Source organism: Condylura cristata, unplaced genomic scaffold, assembly GCF_000260355.1.
Source record: "Condylura cristata isolate star-nosed mole 26May11 unplaced genomic scaffold, ConCri1.0 scaffold00014, whole genome shotgun sequence".
Taxonomy (NCBI): Eukaryota; Metazoa; Chordata; class Mammalia; order Eulipotyphla; family Talpidae; genus Condylura; species Condylura cristata.
In genome coordinates, this window is record NW_004567115.1 from 29,317,027 (window position 1) to 29,336,981 (window position 19,955).

At 41.6% G+C, this 19,955-nt stretch overlaps 1 protein-coding gene across 1 annotated transcript in view; it reads right to left on the reverse strand.

Moving 5' to 3' along the window:
* Positions 1-19,955, reverse strand: part of LOC101626324 (schwannomin-interacting protein 1) — a 591,244-nt gene that overhangs the window by 463,388 nt on the left and 107,901 nt on the right. Inside the window, exon 2 of the mRNA XM_012724783.1 lies at positions 2,016-2,080. Coding sequence (XP_012580237.1) covers positions 2,016-2,080 — 65 coding nt within the window. The remainder of the gene's footprint in view (positions 1-2,015; positions 2,081-19,955) is intronic.

The following is a 19,955-nucleotide window of genomic DNA, read 5'->3' on the forward strand; positions in this document are numbered from 1 at the left end:
CCCAATGTACTTAGAGCAGTGTGAACCTCCTCTGAGCCTCTTTCTCACCTGTAATATTAAAATAACAATGCTAAGTAACTAATCAGTACTTGATGAGGTGACCACTGTAGAATGCACTGACACAGTACAATGTAAATACTTGGTGTCTTCATTTTGTCTTTATCTTGACACTGCAGGTCTATTAATCAGTCTAATATTATGCTAATATTTTTAGAAGTTAAAGCCATGATCTCCTGTTAACATCAAATAAAACCTCTCAGTATGTATCCACAAGCTGAAATTAGAATATATCTCTCATGTGCTCAATTACACATTTTTTAAAAGCCTAAATGGTGGAGTTTGCTTTTATCTCTTCGATTTCATTTCTTTCTTGCCTTTCTAAAAATTCATTTTTCTTCCATTCTACAGGGTTTTAAAAATTTTTTTTTTCTATTAGTCAGTGTTACCCTTGTGGGTTTTTTTTTTTTTTCAGATTTATTATCACTTACTTTCTCTAACACTTTCTCTAAATGTCACCAATTGTGGTTGAGTTTCAAGCTTTCAGACTCTGCCAGCAAGATGGCAGCAGCGTGAAGGCGTAGGACTCCGCACCCCCCAAATACTCACTACTAAAATGATCAAAGACAAAGCCCAAATTTCCTGAGGGGAAATCAGACCACAGCACACCCTAGGGGCGCAGGAAAGGGATGGGAAACACTTGACTGAACTCAGTAGAGTATCACTAGGCACCTTACTCAGCCCTCAGAGGGGGTGGCTGCCGCTGCAGCTCAGAGCACCCTAGGGTTACTGGCTGACCCAGGTGATGGAAGCTTAGCTTGAAAATTTAAGATGGAAGTGTCACTTGATGAGAACCTGGAGGTAGAGGTAGAAATGATGAACATAATTGCTAAACCAGTTATAGAAATGAAAGCCTTTAGGCACCCACTGCTGTAGTAAGTATCAGACCGTTACAGAAAATATCCAGGGGCACAGACCAGAGCTGGGGCTATGGAGCTTGAGGGCCGTGGTGGAGACTCACCTGTCCTTACAAACCAATCAAGTCCTTCCCTAGATGTCATTAATTTAACAACAGATAACCATTCCATGAAGGAGTCACCCCTGAAAAGAATGCTCTATCCAGACAATGTCTGCACTGGCAAGGCAACTCTCCTGCCCACCTGTGACAATGCAGGTGCCTCTCTTTTTCTTTCTTCTTTTCCTAATCAACCTTTCCTTCCCAAATATAACCGTTGTCTGCCTGTGTCTGTGCAAATGTCTTAGTCTTCTGACTAAATGTCTTAGTCTTCTTACTGAAAGGGGAACTCAGGCGAAACTTTTCTCAGAGGAAACCCTAGGACTCCACTCATTGTAACTCCACACCTCTTCAAAATGACATCACACACCAACACCAGGGCCCCTGTGACCTATCACAGGGTCACTAGAACATGTGGTACATAAGCAGGCACCCAGGATGAAGTGTGCATTGCCAAAGATCCACAGATGTGGGACACGGAGCACAGAAGACCTGGAAGGTCACTGCGCTAGAGTCTTCCTATGGAAGAGATTACCACTAGACGCCCAGGCTGAGCTATTCAAACCACTTGCCACCCCGTAACCCAGGACTAAAACCCAACAAAACTTGAATAAACTTGAGCTCAAGCACCTACCAGTAATATCAGCAAACACCCTAGAATAAGACTGCTGAAAAGACAAGAGTAACTCCTGCTCTGAGACCCCAGATGTGCTTAGTGCTGCATCTAGGACTTAAAATAGCCCAGCATGGAAGTGGATGCAGGCCTCAGACTCTGCACCAAGGAGTAGGCACCACACTGCTCAGTTAATGAGGCAGCTTGTATCATAGCTCAACTGACCTTGAATCTATCCAACTATATCTCAGATGAGCCATATTCTGGGTCCTGACCACAGTGATATCATAAGATTTACTTATTCATTTTTGCCTTGTCAGATAGGCTTTTTCATGCAAGATTTTTAACCTCGCACATAATTTAATTTCCTTTTTTTTAGTTTTTACTTACTTTTCAAGTAAATATTTTCCATCATTAACTTGTTCCAGAGGATTCCGCCGTCTTTTCAGCTCTTCCTGTGAAAAAGAAGAGAAATATCTTACAAATGGATGCCATGGATTTATGGGTAATCCTATTTGAGGACAATGGTTGGTGAAATTGAGATAAGGCGTTGTGGAGTGTTCAGACTTTGAGTGGATAAGTGTTTAAACACACTGTACAGTTTAATCCTTAACCCAATTAGGATACCATGCTGCCACTCAGATCATGTGATGTTTTCTTCACTAATGCTAATGCTACCTGTCATTTCTCCAGCGTGGTGATGTGCCAGTACGGACCCACCCACATGCCTCCCAAATTTGCTCCGTCAACTGTCTGTGATAGCTGCTTGCTGGGTTTGGCCCCCGAGCAACCATCCTCCGTGTCTCTTGGTATTTGAACCTCGAGTTTGGAATTGTAAGTTTCATACATCAATAGATTATCTTATCTGCTGAAGGCAATTTTAGTTCGATTTCTGGTTTTACAATGGACAGAATACTAATTCAGAAGTGACCATGTTAGCCATAAGTAGGACCCTCGAGTGTAAACCCAGCTGGATGAGCCGTAAAACCAGCTGGATGAACCATAAATGCTCAGACTGGACAGTGCAGTTGCAATCTGTATTTGTTTTATAATTGGCCTTTTTTTTTTTTAGTAATATTTTACTCAAATGGTTGATGGATGAAGCAGTTTGTGCTCTGCATGCTTTTTTTTTTTTTTATAAAAGGCTGCTGCCTTTATGACAACATAAAATGTGTAACAAGCCTCATGTGAAGAACATTTCTGCATGTCATGCAATGCTGCTGCTATACAAGACAGTCTTCTTTCGCTCTTTTATGAAAGAGTGAAAATTAGGATTGGATTAGAAAGAGTCCCCTTTTTATATAAAAGCACACTTCTTTTCATCAACAATAGCAGCTCTTAGGTTTTACAGAGGTTATTTATTTTCCCTGGAGAGCCAGAAGCTTAATCTGAATTATTCAATTGCCATAACTATTCTTACCAGATGGTTGGTACAATCGTTTCCCCCTCACTATATGATGTATGAACATCTTTATTTTTATTTGAGCTCTCATATGCATGCTTTTTACAGTAAGTGAAGCAAATACTATCTAGATAGTGTAGATGTGATAAATGGGTAGAAAGAGATGACAGCTAGATAGAAAGGTATAGAGATAGTAGATGAGAGAGAGCACATACATCCTCTTCAATCTGATGCAACGCAACATGGCCTTGGATAAGATCTTGGTTCGCTTGATCTTGGTTCCTTATCTAAGAGTTAGTCTCCACATCTCTCCTCTAGTCTCCCTCAGCCCCAGCCCTCCATCTAATCCTGGATTATATCCTATCCTACCTCCAGGGATATAAGTACTAAATCCAGGTCATGTAAAAGGTCAGGCTGGAAGCCACTTATATAGAGAAGGGGAAAATGTTGGATAAGAATCTATAGTTATACTTGAAAAGCTGAAAGTGAATTTTTAAGCGATTAACTTTTTCCTCCTTACCCTGCATTATGATTAGACAGGAGACTGAGTTGGTGAGGCTCACCGCACACTGAGAAGTGCTGTGCTTCTCTCCTGGGGTGCAGGAGGGAAGGGCAGACTTTGCACTCTGCCCGCCACTGTCTTTTCCTAGGCCCTGGCATTGCAGGGAGCTTGTGGGACAGGGAGGGCTTTGATGTGGTACTTGATTCAATCTGACTATGTGCGTTCTAGGAAATCATATTAAACATAAGGTCAATGACTAACAAGAGCTTTCTGAACAGCTGCTCTGCTGACAATTTGGAGGATTGATTTCATCATTTGGTTATTTAAGCTAACTATACAAAAACACTTCAATTCAATTGGCCCAGAAGTTCCAAGCAGAGCCCTCATTTTCTTGGAGATGTATAAGGAAGTCATCCTGTTCAACAGATCTTGGCTCTAAGTCTCCCTCTTTGAGAAAGTTTTGTTTTAATTTGCCATCGAAAACATATACAAATCAGTCTTTCCCACCAGTTTCTCCCACTAGTCCTTTGTGTCTCTGATTTCATATCTGGCAATGTCACTTCCCTGCCAGAAACTAGCAGCCTCCCGGTGCTTGCAGGATGGATTCCAAAGTCAGTAGCAAAGGTGTGGTTCTGGGGTCCCTCTTGCACCCCGATCCTGGGCATAGGAAACCTTGCAGTCCCCAAACTCACAGTCTCTTATTGGATATTGAAGGGGAGACTGTACCCCAAGTCTTCTCCCACTGGGTTACTGCATTCTCCCTTCAGGACCCACAACTTTTACTCCTCCATAGAGGCTTCTGAACTCAACAGAAGGGCAGAAATCCCACCCTGCTTCCTTACAACCTATGGGGATTCCCAACTTCTGCATCCCTTTCTACCTGCTCCCCCAACTCCCACTCCTTAAGGCCAAACATGGTGACACTTCCCTTGAGTTGTCTACTCCCTAAATGAGGTATTTTGGGGGTGCTCAATAAATATCTCTTGAGCAGATGAACTGAACACAATGTTCTGAGAAAAAAAAAAAAAAAAAAAACACTAGGCCCTCCCTGGTGGCGCAGCGGGTTAAAGCACTGCACTGAGAAGCTTAAGCCACTTCCGCATGAGTTCGATCCCGCCTGCCCCGGAGGAGATCCACATGGCGTGGCAGACCTCTTCTGACCCGCCCGCTGCTCCCCTCAGCAGTGTACTTCGTCGATCTGCCTGTTCTGCTCCCCACTCTGTCTCTGGTGAATCCTCTCACCCTCCGCATCTCTGGCCTGTACCCCAGTTCTGTATGAATAAATAAATAAATATTTTAAAAAAAAACAACACTAACTTTAATGACCCCAAATCCTAAGAAATCATATGCCCCTACAGTCTTCTTATCCCTCCAGACATACTCTTCAAAGAATCATTTTATAGTTTTAATAGTATATTTTCCAGCATTAATGAGTTGTAATTGACAATTTCTTTTCTGCATGAGAGAAATGGAGTATAGGCCAGAGGTGCAGTGTGTGAGAGGATTCACAAGAGACATAATGGGAAATAGAACAGGTAGGGTGACAGAAATACACTGCTGAGGGGAGCAGCAGGCAAGACAGGAGAGTTCTGCTGTGCCATGTGGGTCAGCTCCTTGGCCGGGGATAGAACTCAAGCCATAGCAGTGATAGTGCTGAGATTTAACCCCTAGGGCCCCTTAATTGACATTGTTAAATTATATGTATTTAAAGTAGACAATGTGGGGATTTGATGTGTATAAACATAAAAGAATAATCCTCACAATCAAGCTAGCTGACGTACCTACCACCTCACAAAGTTACCCATTTCCTTCCTGTGTAGTGAGAACATCTGAACTCTACCCTTTTTTGTAAATCCCAACTAAACACTTCAGTGTCGTTAACTGTGCATCGCTGGACATCAGATTCCCGGAATTTATCTACCTGCCATACTGAGATTCTTTGACTCCCCACTGATACTCCTATCCGCTCCTTTGTGCCTTGGGAGGTTCCTAGCTGTGGATTCTAGGAAATGGGCCTCTTGGATCTGTAATGCTGGATGTGCTTTGACAGGGGAAGACACTGTTGTGAGCTCAGAGAGCAACAGAAGAGTTTGTTCTCTGCCTGCTTATTGGAGCCCAAGGCCACTGAGGCCTGAGCGGGCTCCCCAACTTGTGAGCCCTGATAAATTCACACATCTACTCCCTTTTCTTTCCCCTATGTCACCTCTCCTTCCTTCCCCTCTTTCCTTCCCCTTCCTACCTCTACCTCTCCACCCTCTTATTCTCCTCTTCTCTTCTCTTCCTTTCCCCTGTTCACCCATTCCAACTACTGGGAGCCCCTATGCACCTCTACCCCTTGGGCTTTCCGAGTGCCCTGCTCATTCATTGCGGTGCAGTCACTTCACTGTCTTTCAACAACATTTTTAAGTGGTTCTCCCTGGACCCTGGAAAACATCCCTCAAAGACCTAAATTTGGTTTTGTTTCCTTTCTCCTAGCAAATTCCTTTCCCTAATCCAACCAATTCAGTGACTGACATTAATTAATCATATTCATTCACAAAAGAGCATTTCTGCTTGATGGCGGATCCCTTTAGTAGACGTGTTGTCCTCACTCAAGGGTTTAACCCCAATTTTGTGGCTCACTTTGACTCACCAGAAAAGGGGACAATTAATGTTTGTCTTTTTTGAAATTTGGGTTAAGCCTCGCTGCATAGTACAAGCTGAATCATTCGAGTACAGTCCAGCTCCTTCACCTTGTGTCGCCCCGTGAAATCTGTGGGTAAGTGGCAAGAAGAGACTGGACAGTGAGGGGCATAATCAGTGATGACTTACAAAACCCACACTTCCCATCATAGAGTGTTCCGAAGTAACCTGGATGCAATACCAGCTGCTGTCTTCTGTGTTTGGCTTCACCCTCCCACCCTAATGCTTCAGGCCTCTCTCTGGTCACAGACGGTGCCATATACCAAAGGTTTGCAGGCTCAGCTCTGCGGCCATTTAGCCGCCTAAGTAGCCTGCCAATAACACAACAACGCTCATGTTTTTTCTGTCTCTGCCATTTCCACTGTCTAAACAAGAAGGCCGTGTTCTTTGGACACGTTTAAAGTCAGAAATCCACTCAAAATTGCTTTTCCTCAAAAGTGCACTTGTGTCTGAACGCCAACCTTTTAACTTCTCTGACGTGTGCCACGGCCGTATTACTCCCCCGCCAGCAGAGCATTTGGGTAACTTAAATGTGGAACCAATCTGCAATTTGCTTCACCATGTAGCTGTGGGTGACAAACCCATGCACTGACATACATCATTTTTTATGTTGGGATAATTTCACATTAACCTAAGGGTAAGCATTTAACAAAAGTTAAAAGCCAAAATCACTTCTGACACTTTTGACTATTCAATCATTCAATTAAATATCACCAGGCTTCCTCAGCGCCCCCCTCCAACCACTGTCCTCCTTTTTTTGATGGAAGTGTAATAAGGACACTAAAAAAGGGGTTACTAATGTTTGCATAATTTGGAAAAGTAGAAGACATAAAATCTATACTAATTTTAGCTTCACATCATTAAACATGAAATATTGATTATTGCTCTTTGCAACAGAATTTATGAAGCTAGCTAGACTACAGTGTCCACATAAAGTGATTCTGATGCTTTGCCCTCAGACCTCGGTGGCTGTAAATGACGCTCCTGGTGACAGCTGGGAGGCTGCGTTCTGATCCCCAGCCTGAAGAGATACATTTCCCAGATTAGACCAGGAATGACCAGCTGCACAGCCAACTTCAGAAAATTAAATTGGAGGGTGTCCAAACCTCTGTTGAAATAACTGTGTGAATTACAATGCTTCCATGGGCCTTGTTATAATGTAAATGTGCTTTACAATTTACTGCCATTTCCCTTCTCTCCTGCTGTGAATACGAGCATTAATAGTCATCTCATATATTTAAAGGCAAAAAAGCATCAAAAATAAAAATGCAAGATTCATGTTTTCTCCCTTTGGAAAGCAAAGACTAACTCCTTTCTTTTTTCTTATGCCACCTTTAGCAAAAGAGTGTACATTTTGTTTATGTATTATGCATTAATGTTTTTTATGGTTGACAGACCTGTAAATTTCACAGGGGAAGTTATCTTGCAGCCGAACATGAATTTCTATGGAGGAAAAAAAATAGCTAATAGGACATCAAGAGCTCATTTAAAGGATTCATGCAGGTAGTTATGGGCATGTAAGGCATATATGAGGTCGCAAACTTAAGAGATTTGCCTGTGTCTAGCACTTTAAAGGCCATTTGGAGTGTCCACTAGGCACAGACAGTGAGGCGGCCCTGGCCTTGCTGTGTGAGTTCACAATGGAGTGTATTTGTTCCCTCAGACTTAATGAAACTTTCAACTTAAAAGCCTAAGATACGATGATGAGAGTTGTGAGAGCTCATTCTTTCTGCTTGTTTGGTCCACCAGATGAGAAGGCAGAAGGACATAGAAACCTTGGGGTCAACTCTGAGAATACCAACACCTCAATTTGTTTGCCTAGATGCCAAATAAAAAGCATATTCAGTGCAATAAAAATATGTAGAATGAAAACCACTCAATTTTCAGCAAATTTCTGATTTTAAACTTGTCCCTTAATAGTATGGTAATTTAAATCATTTTTCTTGGAGAAATCACTTGGAGGTGATTTCTGTCCGTTCTGTTCTGTTTCTATGCCAGAGTAGGTGGTTCCCACCTGAAAGATTCACCTGACGCAGACCACCCAAGCTAGCCTCTTACCTCACTGAAGATCTACAATCTTCATCTAGTTGCAGAGACCCAGAATGCAGGACTGCCAGATAGATGAGCCGCCCAAAGAGATGCTGAAAAATATCCTTTATGCTTAACTGTCTCCCTAATCCTTTTCCTTAAGATTATGCATGATCTTAAGAACTTTTGCCAGTTTTAGATCACAAGATTTCCCCTCTCAATACAAAATCCTAAGCACTCCCATTAAGGCAGGATATCAGAAATTAAAACACTATTGGGATAATTTTAAAGTAGTCGCGTTACTCAACGTTAATTCATCTTAACAGCAAGACAAGCTGAAAACCCAAATGAAACTGAAATACTAGGTATAATCACTACAGTGTGGTTGCTTTCAAATCTTAAGAGATTTCTTCCTTCTAAAAATAAAAGCCCCAGATATCAGGTTTCAAACACAAAAGAGTACAGAGCAGCAATTAGACACTAGGATATGTAGACGGAACAGCAAAGATGGATGACTGAGTCCACACACAAACTCCAGGCTTCCATGCCCAAGGACAAAAACAAGATGCAGGCAATCAAAACACGTAATTCCTAAATTGTTTACACCCACTCTACAATGCATTTCCATTTTATTACTTAGTCTGTTGGAAATGAGTTTGTATTTCTTATCTTCCTACAGGGTAATGTTGTGGGGAAGCCCCAAAATGCATGCTGGGAAGGTCCTTCCCTGCCAACTTTGCAGTCCCTTAGACCCTTGGTCTCTTCCTTTCAATTCACTCTATACCAGTGAGTTCAGGACCTGTTGATTCTCACCAGGACTCTTCCATTTAGTTCCTTAATTGCTTTTCCTTAAGTACATTTCCAATTTAACTCGCCTACTCAGAAATCTACTGCCAGCCCAAACAAAAATACTCTTCAGAATTAAAAATATTCATAATTTCTGTATTGCTCCTTTCAGACCTGTGCAAATCTTTTAAAGTTCATCTCAAATGTGATTTTATATATAGTTCAGTATTTCCTTCTGCAGCTAATTGTGTGTCATTTCTCTGAACAACTGACATCACTGCTAATGTTTATTGGATTTTTCCCAGGTGCCAGGAAGCTTGAATAAATTATATTTGTAAAATTATTACTACAGCCCCTAAAAATAGCAAAAGATCCAATAATGATTTCCATTAGCTTTGTTAGGAGAGTGAAGAGTACTCCAGAACCCCCAAAACTGCCTGCTCTAAAAGTTCTGCCATAAGCCGCATTAAGACAAAACATTCTAGTGCATAAGCCCTTCAGTAGCAAATAATTTTAATATAATTAGTGTGCAATACAAAGAAGAGAAAGAATAAAATTTAAAAGTCTTCAAATCAAACAGCCTTGTGGGTAAATACCCAAACAGAGTTGACCCACAGCAGGGCCACTGTGGCCTGGAAGATTGCTTCAAATCTTAAGGTGCCTTCTGGTGGGGAACCACAGAGAAGGAGCAGAGGACCAGACAAGTCTGGGGTGAAGGGGCAAAATCAAAATACTAGCCAAGGTAAAAGCTGCCGTTGCCAGTTTCTCCATAGGACTCACACCCACGTCTCTGTCTCTTTCAAGTGTTTCCTTCCGTGCCCCCCACTCCCCTGGGAAAAGCCCAAGGCAGAGAAGCAAGCACAGATCTTCACTTGTGTTTTCCTTCCTTCTCCCTGTCTTCTCGATTTTATTCTCCCTGCCCAGTTCCATCCTTCTTTGGGGGCAAGGAAACTGGAACCTCCCTTTTCCCTAGGAATTATCCTGTTGCACCTTGTTAAGAAAACAGACTCAAAGAGATTAACTTGACCAAGGTGTTGTAGGAGAAACAGGAGGATATCCACATGCCACGATTTTAATGATCACCCAAGTGAACAACCTTGACAAGTATTTTACACTGAACCTATTTCTGAAGATACAAAAAGAATACCAAAGAGAGGAAATCAAATTTCAATTAAGTTGTTATTAAAACTATTTCATCTTTTAGACATATGACCTTTGTGTACTCAAAATAAAGTGATGCCATATTATCTAAAAGAAAGTGGAAATATCTGAGGGAAATGGGTCCTTCTCTAAAGGTAGAAGATGAGAAAAAAGACTGGAGAGAGAATTACACATTATTGGAACAAGATATGGAAAGGCGTCTCTACTATCCAGGGTTGCCTAAAATCCTCAGTGGTCCATCCCCACCCTCATCCCTTCACCCTCCCCTCCCAGCTGACTGAAGTGCCCATTCTGCCCAGACTGGTGACCAGTCAACTTCTCTCTTCTCCCCGATCAGGTTAAACTGCTTACTGACTACTACTTACCTGCCTCTGTTAATACGAGATTGTCACTCTCAATTCCTATAAAATCTTCAACTGTGTTCTTAGACCTTTTACCTGCTCTGTGACCACCTTGTTCTCCATGTGTTCACCTATTGGAAAGCTCTTCAGAAAATACATTCCTTCTTTGATAACACTGACACCATGCTCTGGGTAAATGCTTCTCTGTTGCCATGTGGAAATCTGCAGAATCCCCTTTGAGGAATGCTCTTGGCCAGAACTTTCTTGAGAAACCTAATGCACACAGTGACTCCATCCAGCCAGTGTTTGTTTACCATTCACTCTGCATCTAGCCATCTTTTGCCATCAGCAACTTTCAAGTGTTAAAGTAGAAAGGCAGTCATTAAGTCCATAATGCCACCTTTAAAGGCCATCATAACATATTCCAGCATCTACTCAAATGCAAGTTAAGTGAGGCCAAATGCATTGTGGCACATTCCCTGAAGGAAAAGAATCCTGATATTTTAACCCCACCCCCACCAACCCACACACAAAATAATAAAGATGCTCATTCTGTGTAAGAAGGTCTCAACAATATCAATATAAGTGGCTATAAGCTTTAATAGACCTTGGAATCCAATTAGGTCCAATTTTGTGGTGGCTTAATAATTTATGATAATTGCAAATTCATTAGATTATAATTCAGCATAGCCGAACCTATGGATTTCCTGATATCTTTAAAAACATGTATCCTCAAGATGAAGCATGGCAGTGTCGATGTTCATTGCTACCAAAATAGTCTAATCTTAGCAATTCAGAATGCATCCCATTACTTAAACCTGGATCATCTGGAGGTTTTCCCTGTTAATGCAAAGACATAAAGCTAAGAGCTCGCACCATCTCATTAAGCCTCCTGATTTCAGCAGCTGTCTGGTATAAGCTGCAAGCAATCGAATGTGCACACTGAGTGGCCTGTTTCCTCTCTCCACAAACAAAGCAAATCCAGAGAATGTACAGACAAGTACCTGCACAGCACACACACAACACACCACATGTTCACAAAACAACATTCACTTTGGTGAATTATTAAAGGCAAACTCCTATAAGCATCACCCAAGTGATGCAAGAGAACTTTGTCAGGCATTTTAGAACCCCCTTCCAGCTCCCTCCCTCCAAAACTGACCACTCTTCCTTATATTTCTCTCTTGCTGTCTCACGCCATTGTGCATCCTTAAGTACTATTGTTTAATCTTTCCTGTTTTTAAAGCATTCTTATTTTACAATAGTGGTTCACAGAAAGTTGCAAGATTGTAGAGGATGGTCTCATGTACCCATCACCATTTCTCCTCCAATATTAGCATCTCACATACATATTCTGTACAAGGAAACCAGGACATTTTAGTTGTGCACCTCACAGAGCTGGTTTAAATTTCATCTACTGTATTTTCATTCATTTGTGAGTGTATTTTAGGGTGTTAGGCAACTTTATCATATATGAAGCTTTGTATAACCATTACCACAATCAAGATACACATGTCATCATAAGTCTCCCTTGTGCTACCACTTTCTCCTCTTCCTAAACCTAATTCCTGCCAGCAATGTACCTGTCTTCTGTTTCTATGATTTCTTTTGAGAATATTCCAGAACAGCCCCACACATCATGTAACTTTTGGAGATAATTTTTCAGGTAACACACCTTTGACATTGCTGTGTGTGTGTGTGCGCGCGCGTGTGTGTGTGTGTGTGTGAAGAATACCTACACTATAACTGTCTCAGTTTGCTTAGCCATTCATCTGCTGAAGGATATTGCAGTTGCTTCTGACTTCTGCCTATTATGAATAAAGCTGCTGTGAACCATCTGACCATTTCTGTACAGACAGGTTTGTCCACATAACTTTTTTTTCCCCTCTAGGACAGATAAATAAATTGCATCAAAGATTGCAAATTCTGGGTTCTACGGAGAGTGCATTTTTTTTTAAAGAAAACTTTCTTTAAAAAAAAAAAGTAAGATTTATTTATGCATACAGAATGGGGCTACAGGCCAGAGGTGCAGGGTGGGGAGAGGACTCACCAGAGACAGAGTGGGGAGCAGAACAGGTAGAGGGGAGCAGCTGGTGAGACAGGAGAGGTCTGCCGTGCCATGTGAGTCATCTCTGGGGCCAGGGATCGAACTAGCATGGAAGCGGTTGCGGCAAACTTGCAGTGCTGCGTCCTAACCCATTGCACCACCAGGGAGGGCCCAAGAGTGCATTTTTTTTTTAAAGATTTATTTATTTATTCATACAGAACTGGGGTACAGGCCAGAGATGTGGAGGGTGAGAGGATTCACCAGAGACAGAGCGGAGAGCAGAACAGGCAGATGGACGAAGTACACTGTTGAGGGGAGCAGCGGGCAGGCCAGGAGAGGTCTGCTGCGCCATGTGGATCTCCTCCCGGGCAGGCGGGGATCGAACTCATGTGGAAGTGGCTTAAGCTTCTTAGTTCAGTGCTTTAACCCGCTGCACCACTAGGGAGGGCCCCTGAGAGTGCATTTTTAAATTAGAAAAAAATGTTAAGCTCTTTTTTAAAGCAACTGAACAGATTTGCAGCCCCACCGGCAACACGTATCTTATCCTGTTTCTCTGCATCTTGTCAGCACTTTGTGTTTTCCATTCAAAAAAAAAATTGATGTGTTCTTAAATTTCATTTCACAGGCAGATTCCCCCTCCATCTCTTTCTTTTCCTTAAAATAGGCTTATTAAAAACCCCAGGCAAGTGGAAGTTTAGAGTTCCCAGCCTGGGTTTTACTAATGATGCTCCTGGGGAAGTTCGTGCTTGCAGTGGCCTCCAGAGACATGATCAAACTTTTGTTTGATCCTTTTAGCAGAGCTTGAGGCCGCAGAGTGTTCTCTAACCAGTGTATTCACCACAGTCGGGTGGTCCCTCTGTCTCTGAGGAAAGCAGACATGGAGAATCAGAATCTACAGACATCAATTTGTGAGAAGGAGGGGATGTTAGTATATGACATAAGATATATGTAATAGTATATAATAATATTAGAGTGTTTTATTGTACTGATTACATGGAATGATTTTATAAAGAAATATTTCTTCATTTCCATTGGCTTAGCCAGAAAGATAGGAATTCGTAAAATATAACTAAGATAAATCTGGATATTTTCTTTCACCAGCTTTTAAGATGAATTAGTTCTCTCATACTGCAAAGGTGGTAATTATTTTTTTAAAGTATCACTAGGAGCTGCTGAATGTAAAGACATTTGATAGAATTTTTTCATATTTTAAATACAAGGAATTTTTAATGATTATTGTTTCCCCTATCTTTAAAACTCAAGTCGTCCCATTTAGGACAGTAGGATTCTGGTTAAGTTGATGTCTGAGTCCTTTTCATAAAGATCTGATAGTTTCCTAGCTATTTATTCTCACAAAATAGTCCAGGCTCGTCCGTTCCTGCTATAAGCCAGGAATGTGTCATTTCTTTCTTTTCTTTTTTTAAGACTTATTTATGCATACAAAACTGCGGTACAGGCCAGAGGTACAGGTGGTTAGAGGATTTACCAGAGACAGAGTGGGGGAGCAGAATAGGCAGACGACGAAGTACGCTGCTGAGGAGAGCAGCGGGCTGGTTAGGAGAGGTCTGCTGTGCCATGTGGATCACCTGCGGGGCTGGGGATTGAACTGCACTGAAGCAGCAATGGCCAGCCTGCAGTGCTGCATCCTAACCTAGTGTGCCACCACAGAGGATCCAAATGTGCCATTTCTTAAAGAAGTCATGGTTTCTTGTGGAAATAGTATTTGAATCATATTTTCGACTGTACAAACAGTCAATATCGCTGCATTGATCAATATTTTTAGGACTTTTCCATAGAATAAGCATATAAAATAAAATACTTCATGGCCTCCCACTCCGATTTCCAATTCAATTTCAGAACAGCAGCGTTTTGATTTAACTTCTTTTATAACTGTAGCTCCATCTTCTACACCGAAGTCCTGTTTGTTGGGACATAGGAGGTAATAGAATTAGAATACGATATGCTCATCCCATAGCTACATTATACACATCAGAACCTGCGCATATCACATTGCTGACATCACAGCTACTCATGATGATGAGTAAACCAGTTAAATAGTTCTCATATCCTGCCTCCATGAGTAGGAGCCATTATATACTACATACTCTGACACTTATTTCTTCTCAGGTTTTCTGTGAGTGTATAATTAAGGCTTAACAATCAGTTCATGGCTTTCTAGTCATGTTTGTCTACAGCTTTACTGAGCCAGATCTTTGGAAAATAAGTTCCCTAAGTTTTATGTTTATAAGAGTTTGCACTGAAGGAGTTCAGGGCATGCCACCCCAAAACATACTTGTTGCTTTGATTATTTTGAACTAAAGACACTTGAAAAACAGCACACAGAGAGAGAAGCCTCTCTGAGCTCCCTCTACATGCTCAAGCAGATGTCCAAATGCAACCTCGTGGTGCTCATTCCTCCTGGCAGATGGAGTGTGGCCTCCGAACACAGGACAGGGGACCAGGCAGCAGACCCCTCATCAGTGTATTTCAGTAGATCCGCCTGTTCTGCTCCCCACTGTTCTGGTGAATCCTCTCATCTCCCACACCTCTGGCCTACACTCCAGTTTTTCTAAGTAAAAACAAAAAAATAATAGGAAGAAAAAAAATAATCCTAGGACTGCAGCTGAGACCATATTAGGAAGTAACTTTCCAGAAAAGTCCACTCCACACTCAGAAGAACTTTGTGACAAATAGTCACAGCTTCTGTGTTCCCATGTATTCTTCTAGGGGCTGTTCATGTTTTCTAAAAGTCACCCCTCCAACCCATAAGTTGCCTATATCCCTCCACTTCCCTTTTCCCTATTAAGGTGATCTGCAAGCTCTTAAATTTCATGCTTATTTCAGTATTCACCTTTTTGTCCTATGATGCTCTCGTGCATATTAAAAATCAATGTTTGTATTTATTAGATTAATCTCCTGATAATCTGTCTTCTGTCAGTTTCATAGACCCAGATACAGAACTTCAGAGACTAAAAAAAAGTCTTTCCAGCCTTTGAGTGGTCTTTATGTGAGCAAGTTTGCTGACAAGAATGTAAAATCTTCAGCCCATATTTTCCTTGATCTTCAAGTATCCTAAACATGTCACTCCATTTTCTGTAGACCCAGTGAAAAATCTACTGATAATCTAATCTTTTCCTATTATAAGTCATGTGTTCTTTCCTAGGTCTCCAATGTTTTTCTTTTTCCTTTTAGTTGAAAAAATTAAGTAGCATATGACTCAGCACATGTCATTCTGGCTGGATATCCTAAAATACATAGGATGCTCTTTCAATGTACACTTGCCAATCATTATTTCAGGAAAGATTTTTTTGAATGATAACCTTATTACTTGGCTTCGATGCTTTGATTTTCCTCTTAAAGAATGAGCATGTTGGCCCTTCTTGCATGTACTCTGTATTTGTCACATTCTCGCAAGTCTCTTATTTCTTTTTGATGTTAAGTGATTTCCTCTTTTTCTCTGTTAAGGCACTATCTGTATGCTTATTCACTTTCATGTGCCTTCCAGTTTAGGAATTCAATTCCTAAATTATTCCTTTCTTTCATTTAAAATTTTTTCTTAGATCCTGTCATCTCCCTGACAGACAGACTGGCTCTAGAATAAGCCCACCAGATTGATAGAGTGGATGGAGTTGAAACTTCTTTGAAACTCAGTCTGGCTTAAGAAACTGAGACAGCAGGAGATTTTGGCACATAGGAGAATTTAGACCAAGGGGAAAGAAGTAGAAAACTGACAGGTGTTCTTATTTAACTCTCTATGATGTATCTAAGGTGTTGAACAGGAAGGACACTGGTGGACCTTAATAACACCTTAGTGTTTGCCTCTACTTAAAGAATTGTTTTATAAGTTATAATGACTTCATTCTTGGTGGGAAAACACCAGGGACAATCAACTTCAGGTCCTTTTCTTAAGAATTTTAGGACTGGGTGCTCCCTGGTAGCACGATGGCTTAAAGCACAGCACTATGAAGCTATCTACAGCACAAGTTTGATCGCCAGCCAGGAGGGTGACCCACATGGTGTGGCTGACCACTCCTGACCCACCCACTACTCACCTCTCAGTGTATTTCAGTACATCTGCCTGCTGTTCTTCTCCCCACTCTGTCTCTGGTGAATCTTCTCACCCCACACACACCTCTGGCCTGTACCCCAATTCCTGCATACATAAATATATAAATCTTAAAAATAATAATAATAATAATAATGCTAGGGCTTCAGGGCCTCCCTAGTGGCCTAGGGGGTAAGTCTCGGTGGTATCACCAGCATGGCCTGAGTTGGATGCCCGGCCAGGGAGCTGACCCACATGGCGCAGCAGCCCTCTCCTCGCTGAGCCCTCACAGCAGTGTATTTCAGTAGATCTGCCAGTTCTGCTCCACCCTCTGCCTTTGGTGGTTATAATCAGTTTGCCAAAGTGATCTATTTGAATTTGCATAGTCTGCTACCCTTTGAGATATTTCTGAATTTGAGTTCAGAGTAGATGACTCATGATTTTCAAAGGAAAAATCAAGTATGGAGGGAATACCTCTCACGTCCCACACCTCTGACATATACCCCAGTTTTCCTAAGTAAAAATAAATAAAAATTATTTTAGAAAAAGAAATCCTAGGACTGCAGCCGACACCATTTTAAGAGTAATTTTTCAGAAAAGCATTATTACCTATGAAGGCTCCTGTTAAACATCTATGGTGTTAGGGAAAGAGGCCTGGAAATTATGGAACATTAACTCCACGTACATTTATTATACAACTACAATGCCCCACAGTCTATGAAACTCTTTTGACCTTTGCCATCTTAAAGGCGAAGAATTTAAAAGCCTGAGAGGTCAAGTCCTTGTCTAGCATCACACAGAAGACTGGGCACATGGACCCACGCCTGTGGACTCTAGGGGTACTTGGACTCTAGCTCTGTGACATAAATAATATTGCCTTCTGTTAGAAATTTGAAAAAACAAAAACCAGATCATTAGTTCCTCATGTACCTGTTCTCTGCTGTTTTATTCTAAGTCCCCTTTTAAATGCTGGCTAATCTGACTGATATTCCCTCCATACCTGATTTTTCCTTTGTATCATGAGTCTTCTTCTCTGAACTCAAATTTGGAATTTGACTATGCAATTTCAGATAGGCCACTTTGGAATACTGATTATAATCATGCAATGCTTAGTGTTGTGGTTGTCTTCTGAGAAATGACTATGCAATTTTGTCATTTTGCAAACACCACACAATCATGTACTTACACAAACCTAGAAGATGCCCAGACACCCCGTGGCACTGCTCAGAGACCACCACCTGACTGAAACAACACCACTGTGTTTTGAGCTGAAGGAAGTCGAGAAGAAGCACTATTTGCCCAGAGCATAAGATTCTACTGTAAAGGAGCAAGAATTAATCCTCAGAGAAAACTACCAGAGCCTGAAACTAACTGTTTATCTACCATTAATTTACCTATATATTTACTTTCTTACCACTGCCATCCTAGAAACTCAAAGTCATTTTCTTTGGTTTTCTGAAATGTCGTTAAAAATTTAATTTTTGTTAAGCTACTACAGAAGCGCAAGTTTTAACCATCTATTTGAGTTACTCATCCTTGAGTGTGCTTGTTAATTTTCAAGGTACATGTTGATCAACCTCTGTATGTTTTTCTCTTGTTAACCTGTCTTGTGTTTGTTTAACATATAAGGCACTCACTGGAGAATGAAAGATGTACAAGCCTACAAACCAGATATGTCAATGGAAGCTGTGTGGTATAAAAATATCAACTTCCGTACAGAGGGCCAGAGGACCTTAGGTAAGTCACCTGAACTATCAGTTTTGATTTCTAAGTTTTAAGATGAAAAGAACAACCACATTCAGCAGCCAGCCAGAATATGCAGCCCTCAGACTTTGTGTTGTAAAATCATAAAGTTAATGTTTGCTTAACTCCCAAATGAATCACAGGCCTGTCAAATTTCTGTACTTGTGCTGACACTGGGACCCAGGGCATTTGGGGATTGCACTTGTTTGCTAGGGCTGCCATAACAAAATGCCACAGGCTGGATGACAGCTTCGTTCCCCTGCGGCCAGTCTCCCTGGCACACAAGCAGCCGCCTGTTGGCTCTGTCCTCACATGGCACTCCCTCTGTGCTCACACAACCCTGCTGTCTGTTCTTTTTTTTTTTTTAAGATTTATTTATTTATTCATACAGAACTGGGGTGCAAGCCAGAGATGCGGAGGGTAAGTCGGTTCATCAGAGACAGAGCGGGGAGCAGAACAGGCAGATCAACAAAGTACACTGCTGAGGGGAGCAGCGGGCAGGCCAGAGAGGTCTGCCTCGCCATGTGGATCTCCTCCAGGGCAGGCGGGAATCGAACTCATGCAGAAGTGGCTTAAGCTTCTTAGTGCTGTGCTTTAACCCGCTGCGCCACCAGGGTGAGCCCGTCTGTTCCTCTTTTAATGAGGACGTCAGTCCTGTTGAATTAGGGGCCAGCGTTATGAGACCACGACTACCTCTTCAAAAGCTCTATCTCCAGACAGTCATATCGGAGGTCAGGGTTTCAACATGTGAATGTGACGAGGACACGGTTCAGTCTGTAACAAAGACCGTGAAGGGCTGTGCTTTGACATCTGCCTCATAACTTGACTCCCATTTTTAATCTGCTGCAGAGGCTTCCTTTTAAAGGTGAGACAAGGTTAGAATGAAAAAGGAATTATCAGGGAGCACATGCCATGGAAACCTGAGAATAGGAAGCAAGAAAGCACATGGTCAGAGACTCACCCCTTGTGCATAAGGGTTTTTTTTATTATTATTGTTGAAATTACCATTTTTATTATATCTCAGTTCTTCTCGTTGAGAAAATTACTATTATGATGCAGTTTTTTTAAATAATGTAATAGTTTGTTTTTACATTGTTTTGTGCCTTTTTCCATCTTGATTGTAATCCCGCGGACTTCCCATCACCAAATCACCCATGTGCCGTCACCATAGTCCCTCCCCCATTTTTTATCCCATTCCCCACTCCACCCCTGTAAAATGTCTCTGTTATTCCATTGTATATATGTACCACATCTTTTTAAGATTTTGGGGTTTTTTTAATATTTATTTATTTATGCATATAAGAACTGGGGTACAGGCCAGAGGTGCAGTGGGTTAAGAGGATTCACCAGAGACAGAGTGGGGAGCAGAACAGGCAGATTGACTGAAATACACTGCAGAGAGGAATAGTGGGTAGGTCAAAAGAGGTCCACCACACCATCTTGGTCAGCTCCCTGGCTGAGAATCAAACATGCATAGTGAAATAAGTTAGCAGGAAAAAGAAAAATATCAGATGTTTTCACTTACTGGGTATATATAGAGAAACTGAACAAAGTGTCAGAGAAAATCTGACAAAACTAGCAGGCAACTCATAG